Raw genomic sequence first — 23281 nt, forward strand, 5'->3', positions numbered from 1 at the left:
TGGGGCCGATGGGATAGCATAGCACTCTGAGCTGTGGGGCAGATCGGGTTCCAGCAAAAGCAGGCACAACTGCCACAAAGGACAATGGGCACTGCACCTGCTTACACCAGGGTTCAAGTTGCCCCAAGAGGTTCAGGTCCATGTATGACAAGAGGGGCTTGTCCCTTTTGCTCCACATCTCTCCCCTGCACTAAAAAGGATTTGGCCCATGGAAAGGACAGGGTTAGTCTTTCCTGCTGGAAGGGCTGGACTTGAGCATCGTAGAGGCACCTTTGCACTCCTGTCCCCTCTACATCCCATAGTGTAAGGTGGTTGATACACAACAAGATCCAGGTTTATCTGTTTATTGTGTCCAATTGTCTGCCGCACAGCCACAGGTACATGCATCCATTCATCGACAGACACAGTCTCTTTCCGTACATTTGTTTTCACATCCCTTTTATATCATTTCTCACAGCCCCAAAACATGAAACTGACAAATCCCAACATAACCAAGGCAAGACACCTGCATACGCCCATGGGCCCTACAGTGGGGCCTCATTGCTTGGCTAGCTGGCTTTGACTTGAAGCATTCTGATCTCACCTCCTGCAGTGCCACTCCATTTACTACAGTGACCGACACCAGCGTATGGGAGATAAGAATCAGACCCATGGAGCCTGATCCTGGCTTCCCCACTTATTTTACACCCCTACAGTACTACTGCCTTCAGAGGATACTCCTTACCCTGGTGCGAGAGCAGCATCTGGCCCTCAGGACAGGGACCTGGAACCAGTCACTGGAGCTAGCTGGTTATAACCAAGTGCTGGTAATGCCCAGGAACATACTGCTCAAAGCTAAAACGGGTTAATCAGCCCTCAGCTCCGTGCCCTCAATTCCACTATCTCTGCGCCGGTATCTCTGCTCCCCTGCGAACTGACTAACCTCGTTTTAATCTCATTACTTGTTCTATTTAATTAGGGATGCTGAGCCTGAAGAGCAAAAAGCTCTCGCTCAAATTTAATTTTCTCTTTAAAGTGAATTGAGCGCTGCACTGAGAGCCGTGATGGCTGGGATCTGATATCTAGCCACAGCACTAATGCATCCGTCCTCCACGCTGCCACCTCAATCTTAGCTACCGACACAATGGGTGAAGGAAGTTCGGTCCCCGGGGGCCATTCAAGCCTCGGCGCCTGCTAACAAGGGAGCGGTTAAGTGTCAGTAGTGCTAGCGGCTTCTGTGATGTGGACACTTGACTATCGGGACTGAGACCCACCAGCCTTTGGAGAATAACTGTTTGATAACTGCCAAGATGGGGGTCTATTGACCAGGACACACTGAAGGAGAGCTCCCCCATCCTCTTGCTCTTCCTCCAATTCAGTCAAATCAGCACAAGGGCTAATGCTCAGTGCCCTGTCAGCCTGGGAGCGGAACAACCACCAACTCACCCCAGAGCTGAGCTTCTACCCTTTAGTTTTACAAGTAAATCCCATTTCTCATCATGTGCGACACACTCTCTGGTGCCTCGCTGAGCGGCTAGGCCCTGAGGCAAGTCCCTCCATATGTTTCCACCACTGGCTTGGGACCAGGATCGTGCTGTATTTTTCAGGCAGCTAAAACCTTCCAGATTCTGAACTCGCTCCTTAGTGCTCCCTGGGATGTGTCAGACTGACCCAGCTGGCCACCACCTGTCATGTTTCCTCATTTCAGTAGGAATGAGTAAAGGAGGATGTTTCGCCCACTCAGTCTCTCCATGTATGGCAGCTGTATCCAGTAGATGCCCCGTAGGATACACACAATATGTTATACACCCATCCACCCACCCAACACTGGTGACTAGAAATGAGACAACCCAACATCTCTGGATTTGGACAGGGGCAGATGGTCTGGTCCTGACCTATCTCTGTTGATGTCCAGGGAACCGAGAAGCATTTGCTGTAAAGATAAGCATTTTCACAACATCCTTGGATTGGGCCCCCCAAAACGGTCATCCTGCCCCAATTTGATTCCTGTGCCTATCCAACAGGGAGCTGATCATTAATGGTACATTACAGAGCATGTTCTGACTGGGGCTCTCAAGGTGCATGATGTTGTCCAACTCTTCCTCACAGCACCCCTGTGAAGTAGGTGGGATTAGCCGAATTTTACAGATGAGGAAACTGAGGCACAGAATGGGTAAGTAATTTGCTTAAGGTCACCTGGCGAGTCTGTGGCAGAGATGCTCAGATATCCCAGAAATGGGCAAGGTATCAAACCCTAGACAGACAGACAGAACTTGGAAGACAAGCCAGGAGTCCTGACAACCAACTCTGTAATGTAACCAGGAGATTGCATTGCCTACCTCCCTGTTGTATGATACATACCTCTCTGGCATAGTGGGACGTGGCTTTCTAGTGCTTTTCGCTCGGCCATGCTCTGGAACGATCGTCCCCGGCCTAATGCCTTTTACTGGTTAGTTTACTGCCAGTCATATTTGCAAGATGCTGGACAGAAATCAAAGCCTCCTACCAGCCCTATTTCAATTCACAGGGATTCCATCGAATGGGCTAGGATGTAATTGCCAAAAGAAAGCAGCGGTGGTCGGTGGCATGTTGCTAGTGCCACATGACCCTTCTCCAGCGTAATCGGAGCCCTGGAGGTAAAATCGCCCCTCTATTACGGTTAGTATGGTGCAGGAATATTAAAACCCTATTTCATATAAATTTCAATGACAACAAAATTGAATATTTAGTGCAAGGATCCTGGGTGGATCTGTTATACACTGTAAATCTAAAAAACAATACTTCTCTGCATCTCAGTTGAGCAACAGAACCAGTGTAACCATTTTAAAGACCAGACCCTCAGCTGGTGCAAATTGGCCTTGTTTCCCTAACCTCACTGGCTATGCTGATTTACACACCTGAGTATATGGTCCAAACAGTTCAGCTTATAGCCAGGGGTGGATGGGTGTGAGAGAGAAGACGAACAGGGCGGTTAGCCCTGGTAACATCTTCCTCTTCCAAGTCCCGTCGCTGGAAAACAGGACCAACCTGAACGAGCTTTTCTGATTTCTCTCTTAATATTATGTCCTCAAAAGTGGAAAAAATAACCAACCAAGGAGAAAGCAAAGTCACACTCCCAGCCTAGCACAACATCCGATCCAGCCTCTGCTAGGGCCATAATGCTGAATAGCTGCTGTAACTCCGGTTAGCTCTGGCCTCCCCCTAGAACCCTCTTCCTGATAACAGCATTGCCCAGAGGCGTGGAGGGGACTGGGAGGGAGAACTGGGACAATTAACAAAACAAACACAGTGCTGAAAAAAATTGTAATGCCCTTGGAGGGCGAGGTACCACCAGCTACGCTCGTCTGCCGCACGTCGCTGATAAATGACTGCTCGGACTGGGCAGCAGCTGTCTCGATCTCTCTCAGCAGTTCAGGGTTCAAAGCCTTGAATCCCAAGAAGTTATTGTAAAACCAGACTATTCTCCGCGCAACCTCAGCCTGGGGCCCAGCGGTCACCCCAAGAGCGTACACAGTGGTTTAAATTTTAAGACAGCCCTTCCAGTCTGTAACACACAGAAGCTGGACCTAACCCTGCAGCCCTCCCTCAGGCAGGCAGAACTCCCATTGCAGACAGGGGCCCAAACCCCAGGAGACGTGAGCATTCGCAATCCAAGGAGAGCGGCAGTTATGGCTCCCCATGGCAGCTTAGGGTTTGGCCCCAGCGGTAAAAGCTGAGGAAGGGCAAAATCCTGAAGCATCATCTTTGTTCAGTGCAACGTCCAGGTCCTAGAGACCTTGATACGAGCTGACGCCAACGGCGCAGTAATCAGTGAAACAGTTTATTCATGCACCACGTGGTTTCGGGCTTTACCTGCTTTTCACAGCCTTGCTAAGGAGAGAAGTGGGGAATCCAAATGTGCGAAGATTGATCGCAGGGAAGAGTGATTGCTGCAGGCAAAGGGCCAAGAGTTGCAAACACCTGGCTGCCCTCCTGCCTGGGAGCCTTTAGATTAGGGGAACCCACAGGTCCCATTCCTAAGGGGGTGGGGGAGGTTCTCCTTTTCATTGCCAGGAGTATCGCATGGAACGTACAGGCTGGCCGGCCGGACTCCGCTGGCAGGAGGCAACGCCCGTGGGTCTCAGGAGTGGTAACCTATGCTCCGGACACAGAGCAGGATGAGCCTGGCAGAGGGAAGGGGCTTCCGAGATCTCTCTGCACCACTTAACGAAGCCCCTCTCTGAAGCAGCAGGTCTGTAGTAAAGGTCTGTGGTGTTGGCAGGGCCCTCTGCTCTCTGGATGTCTGATGGAGGGAGGAGAGCTACCGACTAGCGCAGCCTTGAGCTTTTGGTTCTTCCAACTGCGATGGCAGGTTCTGTCCATTCTGCTGTGGAACTCCAATGCTGAGACCCACTCAGGCTCTGGCTTTAGCAATGCATATGGTCACTGGGCCCTCCGAACTCTGCTGTTGGTCGATATTTCAGTGCCAAAGAATACACCCGGGCACCCGGTGACGAACTGTGGCTACTGCAATGTCTTTTAGCGTAGCTCCTCCCCTCCCCCCCGTTCCCAATGTGCGTAGGAAATAGCCTACACACCTCAAAGATTTAGAGGCTGGCTGTTGTTCCAGCCCCTCGTCACCCCGAGAGGTATTGACATCTCCATTATACAAGCGGGGGCACAGGGAGGCAAAGTGATTTGCCTGTAACTAGAGAGGGGATCAGTGGAAGAGCCAAGATGAAAACCCATGAGTTCCTGGCTCCCCATCCTGTGCTCGGGCTGTTAACCGCACCTCTCGGGCTAGACCATGCCTATTTTATCCACCTCTCTCTTCTCAGCCCCATTAGCTTGCCCCATTCCGAATAGCCAGCCTCTGGGAAAAGGATTAATGGGATGGCAGAGCCACTTGTTGGTGCTTGGGCTGAACAATGATCCCTGATGTGCCGCACAGCTGCGAGAGGCCAGCCAGCTGTGTGACACAGATCATCTCAAGTCAAGGGGCTGCACTCTGGAGTTAACAGCTGTGATGGAGTACCCCAACCATCCCAGGAGTTATGTCTTGAGTAGGGGAGAAGAGCCTGCAAAACCACTGGGGGGGAGGGAGGGGAAGTGATAGCCCATGGATAACTTCAAGCTAATTAGGGGCTCCTCAATCTCTTATCTATTGGAGGGGCCCTGGAACAATCTTTATAGTGGTGGCCATTGAATTGAACTGTAAACCCTGTGTACAATGGAAACCACTTCAAGCCAGGGGGTGTGGCTTGTTCCACCACCTCTGATCTATGGGGGAAGTAAATGTTGGGCCAGAGTTGTTGCCTCACTCGTCTGGAATGAGGGAGAAGTTGTGAAAGCTCATCTCCACCTTCAGTGACCCCCGCCAATGCACAGCTGCCATCCGAGCCCTTTCTAAAGACGGTGCTGCCGGGTTACAGCTAAAATCAGTTTGAGCCTCTCAGAGTAGCAGAGCTGATGCGGGCCCCCGCTGATCGAAGTGGGGTTACCCCAGTCCTCCAATCAGTAACGTGACCCTGATTTTCCCCTTGTTTAACAATGCTCCACCAAGCACTCCTGCAAGGCAGTCCCGGCAGGCACATTCACAGCTGTGAGGAAAAGCAAACGCTGCTGCAGGAAAATGCTCCCCTTGGAGTGTTGACAGCAGGTGAGCCAAAGAATGAAGAAGAGCTGGGCTGGGGACTGACGGAAGGGAAGACCGCTCCTCTGCGTCTCGATGGGTGGAGGAAGAAGGATTTTGACAGTCCTCTAGGGCAAACCCTAGGACAGTACTGACTGCTGATCCAGTGTTCCAACTCAGTGTAGATGGGGGCGTATTTAAAAGTTAATCTGCACCACTAAGCAGGTCCAGGGGGACGCCGGGTAACAAGTAGAGAGGTGAGTCCATTGGAGACGCTACATTTGGAGTCACCAGTGGCTACAGACGCCAATACCAAGATGCCACTTAGATAAACAGAGCTGGGCGCAAAGGAGACACGCGGTAGACAGGGCTTCCTGTAGTGGGATGGGCCAAGAATCCTTCTGTTGCTTCATGGCGGCCCAGTCACACATGGCCCAGTGGCCTCTAGCTTAATGAACACGATCCCCCTTTGGCCCTATTCTCCCTGCCAGGGCCCCTCTCCTTACTCTGCCCAGCACGGTTGTCTGTCTGTGGGTTTCAGCCTGGAGCTGGACACCACAGAGCGCTCCGTTCAGCTAAGGGGGCAGCTTCAGGAGCCTGTCGCTTTAAATGGCCTGGCTGGGCGGTGGCCGTTTGCTGTCCAGGATCGCCCTCCAGTCCTCGGCCCACGAGTGGAGCCTCCTGCTGGGGGGCTGCAGCTGCAGGTGCTTATTGTGACAGGCTGTGAAGAGAACGTGCTCCCAGCTGGGGTTTGGCTCGGCTCCTGAAAGACAAGGAGAGCAAAGCAGCTCAGGGGAGGGGCCTCCTAGCACCATCATGACTCTGCATGGGGCTCTGGGCCAGGTTCTAGGTCCGTGTGCTGGTGTCACACTTCCAGCAGCCTGCGATCTCATCAGAGTTGAGCCCATATTCAAACACACCCCATCTAGCTCGGTACGGCCCTGGTCCTCCTTGCTGTGGTATCTTCACAACTCGCAGCTGCTAACAGACTTCATCCTCACAGCCTCGGGGAGGTAGGGAAGTGCGATCCTCAGGTCATGGGCAGGGGAGTGGAGGCACAGGGAAGATTAGGGACTTCTCTGCACAGTAAATTAGTCTGCACCAGTAGGGTGTCAGTTCTAGGGCGTATTAGTGTGTCCCGTGTGGACCCTGCTGGTGTGCACTAACAGTTCCCTAGTGCACAATAACGCCGTACTGTTTGAAACGGGACCACATCAGTGTGCACTAGGGAACTGTTAGTGCGCACCAGCAGGGTCCACACGGGCCAGTTAGTGCGTGACAGGCTAGTGTGCACTAGAATTGACACCTTGCAGGTGCAGACTAATGCACCATGTAGACAACCTCTAAGTGACTTGCCCAAGGTCCCATAGGGAGCCTGTGGTTGAACCAAAAACTGAATCTAGGTCTTCTGAGTCTCAGCCCACTGTCCTTCTCACTAGACTTGCCCATCCACACCGTGGGGAGGCTCAGCTCTGAATCCGGATTTCCCTGCTAGACCCTCTCTCCACCCTGGGCTGACCCAGAACCAAACGCCCCTGGGCTCTAAGAAAATGCCAATCCAATCTCTGGCAGGCATCAGCAGTGCAAGGAGTTTTGGCAGCTCTTGCTCAATAATAACAGCCCGAAAAAACATTACAGCCAACGTAGCTGGGAGCACAGCAGGTGCCCTCGAGCCCGACATGCATGAGGAATGCAGCATCAGCCAAAAAGTTCCATAAAGTAAACACAGGCAGGGGAACGACCCCAATCTACCTGCCCCAGGAGTACCATACGGTTACCTTTACTGCGTCCAATCTCCCGTACCTGTTATATCTGGTCTATCGTCTATAAGCAGATCGCCAGAGATCACAGTTTTATCTCGCGTTAGGACAATCTGCTCCAGAAATTCTTGGCCAAAATGCTTCTCCACCCAGGCGTACTGGAAAGCAAGGGGGTGGCGCAGTTAGTGTGGCAGGTAGGGCAGGCTGGCTTCAGCTGCAGCATGGCCCCAGCTCAGCAGAAAGGCAGCATCAAATACCAGGCGCAGGGCGCTTGACGTTGGTTTGCTAGTGAAAGACAAAGGTAAGGAACAACAGGAGGCTCTGGGGGCCGGGGTGGGAAGACACCCTGCCAAGTACATTGTTAGAGTTTGGGACAAACCTCAGTGAAACTGCTGAGGGTAGCAGCCACCCTGGGTTTGGGATGAATGTAAGAAACAATAGAGGCCTCAAACCAACCCAAAGGCACTTGTCACTAGCTGTGAGGCCGCTCGGGGAGCTGAGCTGGGTGAGTGGAGGGTTTTTCACTGGGTATTACCTGGTGGACCATGGAGGGGTGTGCCTGTGTGGGAGAGAGAAGAACCAGCGAAGCAGAGAAAGAACGCAGCAAAGAAGCACCAGACACAGCTCCAGAGGCATTGGCTGCGTGGCCCTGAGAAAAAGCTAAGAGGAGAGCTTTTGAGCTGAGTTGCTGGCTAGAGAAAGGGGCTTGGAGCTGAGAGCAAAGAAACTGTCTCCTGCTGTTTGATTCCTACTGTGTTATGGGGAACAGGACTTTGTACGTTCTTATAAACAAAGATACCTGACTCCAACATCGTCTCCTCCTGAGAGAAACAACCTGCAGGGTTCCTAACTGTAGCTAACGGCTGGGGCCAAAAGGGGTAACAGTATTAATGGCCCAGAAAGGATTTCCCTCCAACTTGCATCCAACATGGTCCCAGCTGTGGATCTCCTGTTTGTTCAGCTCGCTCTCCACTTGCTAGCACCTGAGAAATGTCTCATGCTATAACCACCGATCGTTTCCAGGATTGCGATGAAAGGTCCCACGTGCTTATAATTACCATACTGTCTGCCTGCCATAGCACCTTCCACCCAAGGAGTTCAGCACACTTCACAGACAGTAATTAGTTAAGGCCCCCAGTGTCTCCTGTGAGATAGGCAAGAATCCACCCCCATTTTGCAGATGGGCAAACTGAGGTCAGCTGACTTTCTTAAGGCAGCATAGCAAGTGATGTGCAGAGCTAGGACTAGAACGCAGGCGTCCTGGTTCCCCAGACCTGGGCATTTGCCACAAGGCTATCCCTACTCTCATATGTGGTTACTGACGATACCAAGGATTAGCCCTGCCAACTGGTCCTTGGGTAATTGCTTTCTACCTATCTAAATTTCCCCTGCAGTTTGAATTGGAGAGCATATACTTCACTTCCTGTCCCAAACTGTTACATAGCGTCACTGTGCTCTGTCAGACAGCTGCCATATTCCATCTCAGAGGTGGCTGCCTCCTAGTGGTTCTGGTATATATAGCCTTTAGAGTGCTTTGGGATCACTTGGGAAGCACAAGACACAGGCGCTGACCTTGCAGTGTGATTGACCAGCTACTACTGAAGAGCTCTCCAGTGACTGGGGGTGGGGCTGGAGAAACACACTGGCCAGCAACAGATTTTATATTCCATGGGTGACACTTGTGCTTCGGGGCCCAGTCTACCTGCCCCAGACCCAGGGCTAGCACACCCACTCCATTTCACAGAGCTCACTCATTGGTTACCTTCTCATAAGCGCAGTAACGGTACTTCTTGATCGGGCTTGTGCAGATGAACACGTCAGTGCTGCCAGGAAAAGAGAGAGAGCAAGAGTGGGGAAACGCACCAATTTAATTCCCTTTCTAGATCTAAAAGCACCCTAGGATCCAAGACGTACCCTTAAATAGTCTGGTCGCTGCTACACAGACACCAGGCCCTGACTGGAACTCGCCGCCATACACTGAATAGGGTTGCACGAAAAAGCATTTCTGGTGCGTGGGCATTGAGGTAACTAACACAGGCACACATCCAAGAGAGGGCACTAGGGAGGCAGACACCAGGAGGGTTTAGATGCTACAGCTTGCTTAGCAAAATCTCTGCTGAAACTACGGCTCCTACTTTAGGAATAGGCAAAACCTGAGGTCAGGCAGGTCCCAGAGAGGCCTAGATATTAGAACTGGAAATCTCCATTCATATGGTGTTTATGCTCACTGACACGCAGCAAACCAAGACGGACTGTCTTGCCAAGTGCTTTGACGAATCTATGGGGGCGGGAGTGTGTGCGCGCACGCATTTATTACTAACAAAAAGTGCTCTCTCCAGAGCTCTGGCAATGCAGTTCAATTCCCACCTAAAAGAAGTCCCAGAACTGGAACAGCAGAGGGGGCTGTACATCAGATTAACTGCGCCTAACTACGTGAGGGCTTTGCAACAGACACTAGGATCACATTCATTTTCACCCATCGGAATCTGAACCACCAGATCTCCAGCGGCAGAAGCCTAGAGCACAAACGCCCTGCTGCACTTAGACCCCCTCCCATCCACAATGGTGAACGTGTACTCACTTTTCCAACTTAGCCATTTGCTTCACGGCTTCCACAGCCCCTGGGATTGGATCCAGCTCAATGAAGAAATTCTTTGACTCCCATATGCTGATTGCTTTCTCCTGCAAGGGCAAACATCCCAGTTACTGTACAGTCCATCCTGCTCCTCTCCTCCCCGCCCTGAGTTGCCATGTGCATTTTTTCCCCTCTGACGACCCTTCTCCTGGAAAGAAGATGGTAGGTGTTCGAGGCTGGCTGGGTCTGACAGCAGGTGTGAGAGAGGGCCCTGAACCAAAACTTGAATTCTCCCAAACCCTGGATCTGACTCTCATGACGTAGGTCCATCTGAAGCAGATTAGCTTCCCAATCTGCTGTACTACAATGTTGTTCAGCACGGGGTGCTATGGGGACATTTTGTCTCCAGGAAAGAATCTAAGGTAGTAACCAAGCTGCCCCTCTAACCTCAAGGGTCCCTCTAAAAAATACCAGTCAAGTGAGTTCCTGAGCAAGGCAAATTCATGACCCAGAGTCCCTGAGGGCAAGGGCTTGAGCACTTCATTATAACGCTGACAGGGAAAAAAAGGGAGGTCTGAGGAAGGCAACGTGTATATAGACCGCCTGGAGCAGAATCCTGGGACAAGGGAGACCGGAGGCTGCCTGTAATTTATACCTTGTAGCTGGATGTAGAGAGCAGGGCATACTCTGTGCACCTGTAAGTCCTCGCACTGCCATAAATTGCTAGATTGTTAAGGAAAGCAGTCTTTGGGGGTCTCATGCTCAAAAACAAAAAGGTGGAAGGAGTGTGTGTCTGCACATCTAGCTTGTCTTTGCTGTGGGGTTGCTTCTTTCAGACCCCACTGCCAGCCCGCCTGGATCTGATCAATTATTCAGAGGAAGAGGTTTGCACCACACTGATTGAAGATCACAGAATCACATCTGTTCCCGAGCGACTGATCCAGGCAAGGGGCAAGAAACATGCGAGCCAGGCCTAAATGAAAGAAAAATCCCACTTCCTCTGATTAAAAATAACATTGTGATGGTCTGTGCATAGAGATCCCAGCTCCTTGGGCATGACAGCACTCTCAGCCCCAGCCAGAGGAAGCAGTTGTGAAACCGTGTGGAAACCCAACTGGACCAACCCAGAAGCAGCCTTGAAAGATTCTGAAGGTAGCGGTGCAATTAAGGATTTGTGAGGACACAGAGGGCCTTTGCTTTGGGCAGAATCAGAGGGGCAAAGGTAGCTTTACGCCACTTTTGTGCTCTGGAGTACTTTGGGGTTGTCCAGGGGTGCCCGGTTCTCCATGTAAGCTAGTGCAGCCTTAGGGCTGCTCTCACACTCTACTTGCCCTGACCTATAGGCTATGGGAAGCAGAGAATACTGCAGTGCATGCCAGCCACACCCCTGGTTTCATCCTCACTGATGACCATGAATCTATACAGTCGCAGAATTGTTTTGCCTGGATGTGGATTCTTTGGTGGAGGGGAGAAATGGGACATTCTGGAGGTCTCACCCATAAGCAATTGGCTTAACAGGACAGGAGCAAGAGAAGGTTGAGTTCTGCTTAAGGACTCGGTTGTGGCTTTGTCATGAACCCCAAGCACCAGGCTGTTCTGCTTCCCCTGGAGCAGATCAGAAGGCAAGGTGTGAATCTGGGAGTCACATTTTGCCTTCCAGATTCCCCTTTGCTCTCAGGGAGAAGTACCATGGGTCAGGCCTATACCTAGCTATCCTAGCCTGTGCATTGGGTGGTGGCAGAGCCAAGGGTTTGCCTCCTCACCACTCTGTCCACTCCCACCCTCTTGCATGGGGGATGTAACGGTCCGGCTTCCAGCACTGCTACCTGCGATCTAGGTCTCTGGTGCACGGGAGTACAGAGGAGCCCTAAGTCTTCTATACCCCCTTGCACAGTTGGGCCACAGTCTGGCCCTAAGCATTAATTGCTCAGTGCTGGAGAGCACCAAAGCAAAGTCCATCCACCTGTCAGATAAGTCACGCTGAATGTGGGAGGGCCGAATACACCCATTTAAAAGGGCGGGAGGGAGCAAAACAGAAATCCCATCACTCCGCTGCTCCAGGGGAGCTGAAGGGCAGCAGAAGATTCAAGTAGCACCAGTGGTTTGGAAACAATCCTTCTTACACATCTTAGTGCATGTTAAAAAAATAAAAAGTGAAGGCAACTCCTAGGGCTGCAATGCAGCCTGCCGAGAATCCTCCTGTCCATGTGAAAAGAGCAGTTACTGTAACAGGTTATTAAGCTAAAATAATGTACATCACAACTCAAACTACAGTGCATTATACCAGTGGGGGGAACATTTAAAAGCTATAAATCAGCGTTCTACAGCTGACATCCAAGAAGACCAGCACCGGTTCAGCAAAGCATTTGCACACGTGCTTAACCTTTTCATGTGCTTAAGTGCTTTGCTGTACTGGGGATGCAGGAGCCGGCTCTGCTCCCAACGTCAGTAGGAGGTTTGCCACTATATTCAATGGGAGCAGAGCAAAGCCTTTAGTGAGGAAAAACGTCTGCCAGATTATCTCATACCAGATCAGGATTGTTCCTGTGCTCAGTGCTCTTCTGATCGGTCTAGGTTTAGAAGTCCAAGGGCTGGAGATTCTACCACTTCCCTGGGGAGACTTTTTCCTGGTTTAATAGAGCTTCCTGATCTTCACCCAACATTTTCCTTTTCTTATTTGATCTTATTTATCCCCAGGAACTGTATAGAATCACCCCTTCCCCCAGGAATTAACACCCTTCCAAACTCTGTAGGCTATCAGGCTATGGGCATTTAGCACTTTTACTCTTCCCTCCACAGCTGATCCCCTCTCAGCTCTCTGATCACTTCGGTTGCTCTTCTCTGAGCTCCCTCCAATTTGTCAATATCGTTCTGTTGATGTGGTCCCAAATGGAGCGCAACATCCCGAGTGCTGTTGCCCAAATACCATACAGAAACAGCCTGCCTCCCTTTCTCCAATATTAACTGGGCACCGTCTGGAACCCAGGAGGAAATCATGGCCCCACTGAAGTTTTACCAATAACGTCCAGGATTTCACCCCAAGAGTGTGTGGGTTTTAACAGGAGTGATGTCTGTTAATGTGATGAGATAACCCAACACCATGAACACCCCATACACCCAAGTTCTTGGGAACACATGGTAGTGGACAACCATTGCTGAAATCTCAGAAGAAATCACACTATCATAAGAACAGAAGAACAGCAACACTGGGTCAGACCAAAGGTCCATCTAGTTCTGTATCCTGACTCTGGCCAGGCCAGAGGCTTCAGAGGGAATGAACAGAACAGGGCAACTTCGAGTGATCCATCCCCCTGTTGTCCAGCCTCAGCTACTGGCATTGGAGGTTTAGGGACCCACAGCATGGGGTTGTATCTCTGACCATCTTGGCTAATAGCCATTGAAGGACCTATCTTCCATGAACGTATCTAATTCTTTTTTCAACCCAGTCATGCTGTTGGCCTTCACAACACCCCCTGGCAATGAGTTCCACAGGTTGATGGTGCGTTGTGTGAAGAAGTACTTTCTTGTGTTTGTTTTAAACCTGCTGCCTGTTAATTTCATCGGATGACCCTTGGTTCTTGTGTTATGTGAAGCGGGTAAATAATTCCCTGTTCACTTTCTCCACACCATTCATGATTGTATAGACCTTTATCGATCATATCCGCCCTGGGTTGTCTCTTTGCTAAACTGAACAGTCCCAATCTTTTTAATTTTTCATATAAAAGCTGTTCCATCCCCCATTATTTTTGCTGCCCTTCTCTGCACCTTTTCCAATTCTAATATATCTTTTCTGAGATGTTTCATACACTTAGCATCAGCCTTCTCATAACAGAGAGGCTTCCCTGTATCGCACCAATTCCAGGTGGTTTTCCTTCCAGCTATACAGACCAGACACCACCCTCTGCAGCCCTGCTCTGTCCGCCTTTAAGGCAATGAGGGTTTCACCTGAGTAGGGACATTTCGGGCCTACATTTGTTCACCACACTATACCCATTTGTGCCATCAGAGACATGAAGCCTTTTCTTTGTTTCAAACACATTTTGTCACGTGCAAACGTGATCTCTGAATTAAACTGTCAACTCCCACGTGAGATTGTAAACTCTCTGGGGCAGAGCCCTAGTTTCTGCAGAACCAAATGCACAGATACTGGCTAAAGAACAATATAAAGAGAGTGTCCTGGCTTTAGGTTTTAACTGGTAAAAGTTTTAAACAACCCAACATCATTTTTCAGAAGGGTTTTAAGGTTGTTGTTTTAAATAAGCCCTGAAAGGAAATGATTTCAGCTATTTTGAAATGTCAGTTGCTTTGGTTTGCTTTCAACTAATCTGCTACATCATGGTCGGAGTGTTGTTGCTGAGGAGCTAAACAATACAGCTAGAGATGAAGGCAACTGTTGAATGCAATGTTGCAGCATTTGCATTAAGCCATACAGCCTGTTCTTAACTGGAAATTATAACTGGGGAGGAAAATCTGGACTATACTACTTTGGAATTTTGAAATAAATTGTTTGAATTGATCAAAATAGAAAGACAGCCTGCAGCAAGAATCGGCCTTAAAATCCACTTCATTTCAGGAGGGGGAAAAAATCAACATGGAAAACCCAATATATAAATTATTATGAATAATAATGATTTTAATTATTAATCATTCTTATTATTGTAGCCTGTAGGATCCCTGACCAAGGATCAGGGCCCCACTATGTTAGATGATGCCCAGACAAATAAAGACAACAACCCCTGCCCAGGGGAGTTTCCAGTCTGTGTGTCAGACAAATAATGAAGAATAACAATATAATGGGGGGGGGGGGGGGAGAGAATCCATTGACTCACACTCAGCTCAGGTGTCATCTGGCCGTACTGCTCCGACACCCAGAAGCCCCTGCGATCCTCCAGGGCAATGTACGGCTTCTCCGGGAACCTGGCCCTGAACTTCTTTAAGAATCCGCCTTCGAAGTCCGCCAGCACCCCGTCCATGTCCACCAAGACGCGCAGGTGCCGGCACATGGCACTGCAGGACCTGGCTCCCGAGCAGGGCGCCCTGCCCAGCCCCAGCGCTGTGAAGGGGCCGCAGTGCCGGCTGTGGAGCTGTAAAAAGCTGCTTAGTAAAATCATGGCTGAGCTGGGGATGGGGGCGGATCAAGGGGCTATCCTGACGGGCAGAGCTGAGCCTGGGTCCCAAGCACCCCCCTCCCAGGCAAGCCGCGCGGCTCCATCTCCCGCCGGGAGCCCAATCCACCCCCGGGCTCTAGCGGCGGCGGGCGGATGATGCTGGCGCAGAATAAATTCCGCCCTCTGCGGCCAACAAGCGAGCCGGCCGGCAGCCGCTAAGAGGAGGGGCCGGGCTGCCCCTGCCTGCGCAGAGCGGGGCACATCTGGCCCGCTGCGGGGGGCACAGCTGGGGCAAGGGAGCGCAGCGCGGGGCACATCTGGCCCGCTGCGGGGGGCACAGCTGGGGCAAGGGAGCGCAGCGCGGGGCACATCTGGCCCGCTGCGGGGGGCACAGCTGGGGCAAGGGAGCGCAGCGCGGGGCACATCTGGCCCGCTGCGGGGAGGGGCACAGCTGGGGCAAGGCAGCGCGCGTTGCAAAGAGCCCTTTGCTGCCCAGCCCCTCGCCCCGTCCCAAAGCAGCCGGGCTGGCAAGCGGCGAGCCTGGCTATTGCCCTTGGCCCTGCGGCAGCCTGCAGCCCAACCCGGCAGTGTTAGCCCCAGTTCCTCTTCCCACTGACGGGCGCCGCCTTAAAGCGGCACCGGCCCAGGGGCGAGCCAGGACTCGGCGCGAGGGGAGCGTGCGGCTTTAAGGCAGCTCCTGGAGCAACCCCTGCTCCCTGCCCATATCGCATCTCTCAGCTCGCTCTGCAGAGCCCCTTCTCCGCGCCCCTCGGGGCTCGGCGGAGACCTGCCCCTCGGGGGTCCTGCGCTCCGAAGAGTGGGGACAGCTCTGGAGAAGTAAGGCGAGGGGCCCCAGCGGGGAGAGTGTCTAGCCTCCATGCTGGCCCTGCCACCAAGCTGCCTTGTTCTCCAGCCTGCCTTCTGCTCCCTCCCCTTGCCCTCTACTCACCCCTTCCTGCCTGGCCCCCTAGGGCAAGGCCCTGTTTTGCTTGGGCACATGCATGTGTTGTGTGTTCAGTGGTTCTCATCAGGGAGTAGCTGTGTTAGGGTGACCAGATGTCCCGATTTTATAGGAACAGTCCCAATTTTTGGGTCTTTTTCTTATATAGACTCCTATTACCCCCCTCCCTCTGTCCTGATTTTTCACATTTGCTGTCTGGTCACCCTAAGCTGTGTTAGTCTGTAGCCACAAAAACAACAAGGAGTCTGGTGGCACCTTAAAGACTAACATTTATTTGGGCATAAGCTTTCGTTGGGCTTATGCCCAAATAAATCTGTTAGTCTTTAAGGTGCCACCGGACTCCTTGTTGTTTTAGTGGTCTCTCCGTAACCCAGGCAGTGATTTTTGGAAATAGAGCCTTAAAGTGAAAGGTCTCGTTGCTATCTTTAGCAAGCCCTAGTGACGCCTGGGGCTGGCCTCTTGTCAGACCCCACAAAGTAAACAGGGCTGGCGCTTAGTCAGTGTTTAGATGGGAGACCTCTAAAGAAAACCCCGAGGTGCAAGATGGGATCCAGACCTGAGCTTTCCCAAAGTCTGGGGATGTTTGGATCCAGGTTGATGGTCAGGCTCAAACCCTTTTCTTCAGCATTTTCTATACAATGCTTCTTGGTCCAATTACAGGTACCAAATGGCCTCACACCTCCGGATTGGTCTCTCATCTCCTGCCTTGCATGAGGGCACACTCAATATAGCACTCGAAGGGGAATGTCAGGGTTAGATTTACCTGTGTCCTGTCCCTTTAAGGCTTGAAGGTCTGCTTAGCTGAGGGGATCAAAAGGGGACAGCTCTTGTTGCAGCAGCAGAGCTGTGTGCGCTCTGGAAGGACTGGGCTGCAAGGAGGCTTGTGCATGTAATACTGTTTAAATAAAACTCCAATTTTAAAACTGCCCCTAGTCTGGGATTGTAGTATTTGGTGAGCACAAGCAGGAGAGGCTGAATTGCAATGGGCTGACCTCCCTGACAGAGGAACCTACCTAGAAGCTGCTGTACTCTGTTCCAGGAAAAGCTGTCAGGGGAAATTTAATTGTTTGCAAGACCTATGGCTGGGAGAGACTTGGAGCAGTGGTTTGACCTGTGGTCTGCGGATCACTGGGGGTCCCCAGACTATGTCTAAGGGGGCCGCAGAAGATTGTTTTTACCATAGAACTGTAGTTTTCAACCGGTGGTCCACGGACCACTGGGGCTCCGGTCTGCCAACTAAGTCTAAGATTTGCACCTCCATTTTAAATTGTTTAGGGCTCCACAAATGAAAAAAGGTTGAAAACCATTGACTTAGAGGACCTACACATGGAGGTAGGAGGACTTTTATACCAGCTAAAGGATGAGCATTTAAGAGAAATCTGTGACTCTCTGGGCATTTCTGGGACAAGTTGCAGTGAAACTGGAGCAAAAAGCCATTTTGCTTTAATCAAATATATAAGATGCCACTTAAATGGGCAGGAAGAGTTGGAAGATCAGGAATTGTCTACGTTGCTTGCATTAAAAGATAAGATTTTACACCTTATTGCTACAGCAAAAGAGCAAACGGAAACTTCGCCAGAGTTCCACCAACTAACACAGTTACAACAGAATGATGCATCTGAAGAAGTGAGGTTCTTACCCACGAAAGCTTATGCTCCCAATACTTCTGTTAGTCTTAAAGGTGCCACAGGACCCTCTGTTGCTTTTTACAGATTCAGACTAACACGGCTACCCTTCTGATACTTAACAGAATGATTTGAGCTTGTATCAATAGGCCTCTTGCATCCAGAGAGAAGCAAAGGAGGATGAGACTACATCTTAATCCTAGTGGATCACGTCATGAGGTTTGTTCAAGCCTACCCTGCCACCGCTAACAAGCCAGGAAGGACTGTGGCAAACAAGATCTTCAGTGACTTAGTTTTAAAAGGAGTCATCATGACCTAGAGGCAGAGTTTGAAATAATTTATTCAGAAGGTTATAGAACTACTGTAATATTGAAACACCTTATACAACCCCAGGGTAGTGGGCAGGTAGAAAGGCTGAACCAAACTGCTGGCCACGTTGAGAACCTTGCCAGAGAAAAAAAAGTCAAACTGAAAGGATACTCTTAGTTAGGTAATTTATGCCTATCACTTTACCAGAAATGAGGCTACCAGGGTCTTAACATTCTATTAATTGTATGGATGATCACCATGTTTGCTCATTGACATCACGTTTGGTCTACCTATAAACTCTGAATCTGCGCCGGGGGACTAGAAAGATTATGTTGAGAAATGGAAACAACAGATGAAAGAATCTTACGAACTGGCATCAAAATGTTCAAAAAAATCTGCTGTTCATGGAAAGAATCATTATGATCATCAGAAAAGGCCTGGCACTGCCCCCTTGCCAGGTGACAGAGTACTTGTCAGGAATCTTTCAGAAAGAGGAGAAATTAAAATCCTGCTGGGAAGATAAAATTCATGTCGCTCTTGAAAGGAAAGGGGATAGTCTAGTCTATGAAGTAAACGCAGAAGATGGAAAAGGAGGTATTAGAGTTCTTCACTGTAATCTTTTACTTCCCTGTGGGCTTCTTACCCGTGGACATAACACCACCCTCTAAGCCACCACAGCAGAAGACACAGAGAATAAGGCAAACTAATGCAATAAGAGATCAAAATAAGGACAAGAATTTGGACTCCAATGATTCTGATAGTGAGAATGAAAATGAATCCCATTATGTGACGGTACCTACCAGCTGCTGCCCATGGCACAGAGGCTGTGACTGCAGACGCAGAAGCATTTTATCCATGTCGGGTAAATGAGAATGTTACTGATCCTGTCAGTGTAAAAACTGCTGATGAGACTGATGTGACATTTCCACCCGCCACTGAAAGACGTGAAGCCCAAACCATACCTATGGACCCTGAAACAAGTAAGGCACAAGAAGACAGACCACCAGAACAATCCACTGACACATGAAGTTGTCCAACTAGAGAGAGAACTGCCCCACAGACACTGACATATGACTTGGCAATGTCTAAAACCAACTACTGGATTGGTGAATGCACCCTGGGGTTGTCCTCATGTTTGTCAGATGCCATTCCAAGTGCCTACTCCTATACCTTATCCTACATTCTACCCAAGGCTGATGCAATATTTGTAATAGTGACTTATGTTATGGCTATTGTTCTAAATTAAGTGTTTTATAGTTCTGGATAGTTTGTTATTATGTTAATTTAGTAGATGCTTTTCTAAATAGCTTGCCATGTGCCCAGTGACTTGGAGTTACATGGTTATCCCATTGATCATATAGGAACTGTTATTTCCATAAAATAGGAATATCTTTGGTAATTTAAGCTGTTCAGAACTGGCTGTTCTGTTGGATAGCAGACCTCCAATTGCTGCAGAAACTTTCTACTTAATGTGGAATAAACAGAAGAGAGATGCAGAAGTTTTCACCATAAGCACCTGAATTCATGAAAGAGGAGCGACCTAACACTCAGTTGAGAATGACAATTATGAGCTTAGAGAGACAAGGCGGGTGAGGTAGTATCTTTTATTGGACCAACTTCTGTTGGTAAGAGAGAGAAGCTTACACAAAGCTCTTTTTCTGTGTGTAAGCTCAAAAGCTTGTCTCTCACCAACAGAAGTTGATCCAATAAAAGATATTACCCACCTACCTTATCGCTCTGATATCCTGGGACCAACATGGCTATAACAACACTGCATACAGTGATGAACTTGTGGAACTCATGGACTACTGCTAATAAGTCAAATGAATGGGCTGTATGTTATATTTTGTAAATAGGGATGTTGGGATAACATTACAGGTATGAGTGGGGAGTGTAGCACTCAAAGGGGAATGTCAGGGTTAAATTTACCTGTGTCCTGTCCCTTTAAGGATTGAAGGTCTGCTGTGGGGGTTGAAGAAGAAAAGCTGTGTATACTCCAGAAGAACTTAGCAGCAATGGGCCTTGTGCGAGCTGTTTGTTTTGATACTAAGTTTAATAAAATTCCAGTCTTAAAACTGTTCCTGGCCTGGGAGTGTAACATCAACACCTAATTGTCCTGAGCTTGTTTGTGCAGTGCTTACTCTCTACTGCAAATCTATCCTTTAATTTTGTTCCCTCTTACAATGACTAATCAAAAGTAATAAATACATCACATTATTACTATGTGTTTACAACTTTTGTCCCACTCCCCACATGACTTACGGAGGCAGTCATTAACTACAAAAATAAAGCTTTTTTGTCCTTTTAAAATGTGTTAAATATAAATCGATATGTGTAGGGTACACTTGGCTGCATGGACTAAACAGATAGTCATACAGTTTTAAGGAGATGGGAATGCCCACTTTGTGGCTATTGTGAACACTACCATAAATCAGGTGGAGGGACAGAAGCTTAACCCGCATAGTTTCCATTGCTCTGGGTTATTGCAATAACGGTAGAGCAGTTGTCTGTAAAATCTCAGCCTGACAAAGTTTGTGATTTTTTTAAATCAATTTTTCAGTTCTGGCTTAAGGATGTCAGCCTTTAGAAAAGCTTCCATTCCAGGAACCTCTTTCAGTCAGCATGAAGGATCCATGTGGGACTGGGTAGTAATGAGCCCTAGGGTTTTTCAGGTCTAAATCCCCCGTTTGAAACTAGATCAGATCAACAGTGACCAAAAGATATTGCCAACTGATGATTTGTGGCTCTCATTCTAGTTCTTCGAGGACAAGTGTCTAGATAATTAAAACCACAACTAGCACTCTTATTATCAGTCTCAGCAGGAAGGCCAAGTGTTGAAAGGTCAAAGTGATTTAATGACCTTTTTATCTCTAGAGGCGGTTCATGCAGTCAAGGATGAGGCACGTTGTTGGTGGCTGTGGGGGAAAGGCTTGCACAACTGATCTCTCCTGTGGACAGAAAACTTCACTTCCCCAGGACTGTTGAGCTAACACCTTTTGCCAGTGCTAAACTAACACAAAAATATATTATAAAAAAGCATGAGGGATGAACTGCTAACAGCTGCAGTTGCCATCTCTAACTGACAAATATAGAACTATATCACTCTTCACATAGTCTCGCTTATTGGAATGATCTGTGACAATCACAGACAGTTGAGAGGGTTCGACACATTCCACCAGCAACAGACATGGGTATATTCAGACTTGACCACTGTACAGTACTGGAGCCTTCAGAATGCCATCTGTCAGGCAGAAAGGATGTGTCCATGTTGTTCAATGAAGCTTGCCCTGCAGCACTGGAAATTTCCTGAGCATCAAGTGGGTTTATCTGCTCCTAACCCATAGGTGACGACTAAATTTTGTAATAATGATAACATAACACCTGTTAACAGGAGCAGAATTATGGGGAGTCCAAGGGCAGTCATCAGTAGTCCATGATGCTGATTTTGTTCAACTCATTATTAAGAGTTCACTCCTAGAATGTGAGATGCCCAAAGACAGACCAGGTATCTGCTGATGTTTTCAAAGATCTGGGGACACCAAGAGAAGACTGTCACCAGATACACTGGTTTCTTTGCTCTCAGTTGCAGAGTGAGTATGTGTGTGTGTGTGAGTAGAGATTTTTCAGTGGGTTGTAATCTAGGTAAACTCCAACATGCTGTGTAGAATATATTATATGAGCCTCACTTTCTTATATTTTAAATATTTGTAATAATGTGTTGCATTCTAAGATCCTTTGGGATGCAATGACGTATAGACGTGTAAACTCTTATTGTTATAAAAACAACAAGGAGTCTTTTTGTAGATACAGACTAACACGGCTACCCTCTTATTGTTATGTTATGTAAATGTTTACAAGAAGATATTTAGGTAGAGGGGGAAGAAATATTAGTTAGTGATGGTAAAAAGCATTACATCTTCACTTTCTCTCCCAAAGAGAATTCTTATACAATGAGTTCTGAAGAGATTTTCTTTTTTTTTAATTAGCATAGAGATGTACAGAAGCAGAAGACGGATACTTTGAGCTGGTCTACACTGAGAGGAAGTTGATGTGTTAGGCGGAAGTGCTGACAAACATGTAAACAATACACCATAGAAGTTGATGTGTTAGGCGGAAGTGCTGACAAACATGTAAACAATACACCATAGAAGGTGTGTGCATCAATAGCACATGATCAAAGATCAATATAGGGAGAAGACACTTAGAAGGCTGAAATTATTAAAGGTGGGAGTATGAGTCTCATGGATTAGGCCACTGCTGGAGATGGGAAAAGGGGAGAGATATCTACTGATGGCATTAATAATACTTTGCACTTCCATAGCATATTTCATCTGTGGATCCTAAAATACTTTTCAAAACAGGGTATTATTATCCCTATTTTACAAATAGGGCAAATGAGGTGCACAGAGATTAAGTGACTTGCCCAAAGTCACAGAGTAAGTCAGTAGCACAGAAGGGAACAGAACTCCTGACTCCCAAGCTCCTGTTCTAATCACCTGGCAATGCTGGAAAAAACTGGGAGGCTGGGTGAGAAGATTTTTAATAGTTTCACGGCTATATTCTGCTCTGACACCCTGTATATCTTGCTTATTTCAAAAGTCAGCCCATAGCTGAAATTTCCAATGAAATGATTATAGGATGCACGTACCATTCTGACATCAGGGTAGAAAGATCCCCTTTCTGTTTATATGTCAGAAAACATCATTCACACTCCCAACAAATTCCCTACAACTGTCAGCTCTAGAGACTGTGCTTCACATCCTCACACTGTAACATACTGGTTCCTGTGATGATGGGGGTGGGGGATGATGGCATGATTGCAGATGGGGAAGGGTGATGCTGGTGTGATACCAGTGACGGTGTGATGATGCGGGACGAGGGTATGAGTGCAGGGGAGAGAGGGCGTGATGCTGATGTGATATCAGTGACGGTGTGATGATGGGGGGATGACGGCTTGACTGTGGGGGGGACGGGACGGGGTGATGCTGGTGTGACAGCGTGATGATGGGGGGATGGTAGCATGACTGTGGAGGGGAAAGGGTGATGCTGGTGTGTGATGCCGGTGACGGTGTGATGATGGGGTGGACAATGGCATGAGACTGTGCTTCACATCCTCACACTGTAACATACTGGTTCCTGTGATGATGGGGGTGGGGGATGATGGCATGATTGCAGATGGGGAAGGGTGATGCTGGTGTGATACCAGTGACGGTGTGATGATGCGGGACGAGGGTATGAGTGCAGGGGAGAGAGGGCGTGATGCTGATGTGATATCAGTGACGGTGTGATGATGGGGGGATGACGGCTTGACTGTGGGGGGGACGGGACGGGGTGATGCTGGTGTGACAGCGTG

The 23281-nt window shown here is 48.9% G+C and overlaps 1 protein-coding gene across 2 annotated transcripts; it reads right to left on the reverse strand.

Annotated features, from left to right (window-relative positions):
• Nucleotides 1-330: 330 nt before the first annotated feature.
• Nucleotides 331-15380, reverse strand: NT5M (5',3'-nucleotidase, mitochondrial). Of its 2 annotated transcripts, XM_034783956.1 has the most exons (5): nt 14755-15377; nt 9932-10032; nt 9113-9173; nt 7394-7508; nt 331-6353 (listed from the first exon to the last, which is right to left on the reverse strand). In XM_034783956.1, the coding sequence occupies exons 1-5, from the start codon at nt 15034-15036 to the stop codon at nt 6196-6198; spliced, it is 717 nt and encodes a 238-aa protein (XP_034639847.1). In that variant the 5' UTR covers nt 15037-15377; the 3' UTR covers nt 331-6195. The 2 variants fall into 2 exon arrangements, with proteins under 2 accessions (XP_034639847.1, XP_034639848.1); XM_034783957.1 differs by lacking the exon at nt 7394-7508 and having other exon boundaries at nt 14755-15380.
• Between the last annotated feature and the right edge of the window lie 7901 nt (nt 15381-23281).

The sequence above is a fragment of the Trachemys scripta genome, chromosome 10 (genome assembly GCF_013100865.1).
Source record: "Trachemys scripta elegans isolate TJP31775 chromosome 10, CAS_Tse_1.0, whole genome shotgun sequence".
Lineage (NCBI taxonomy): Eukaryota > Metazoa > Chordata > Testudines > Emydidae > Trachemys > Trachemys scripta.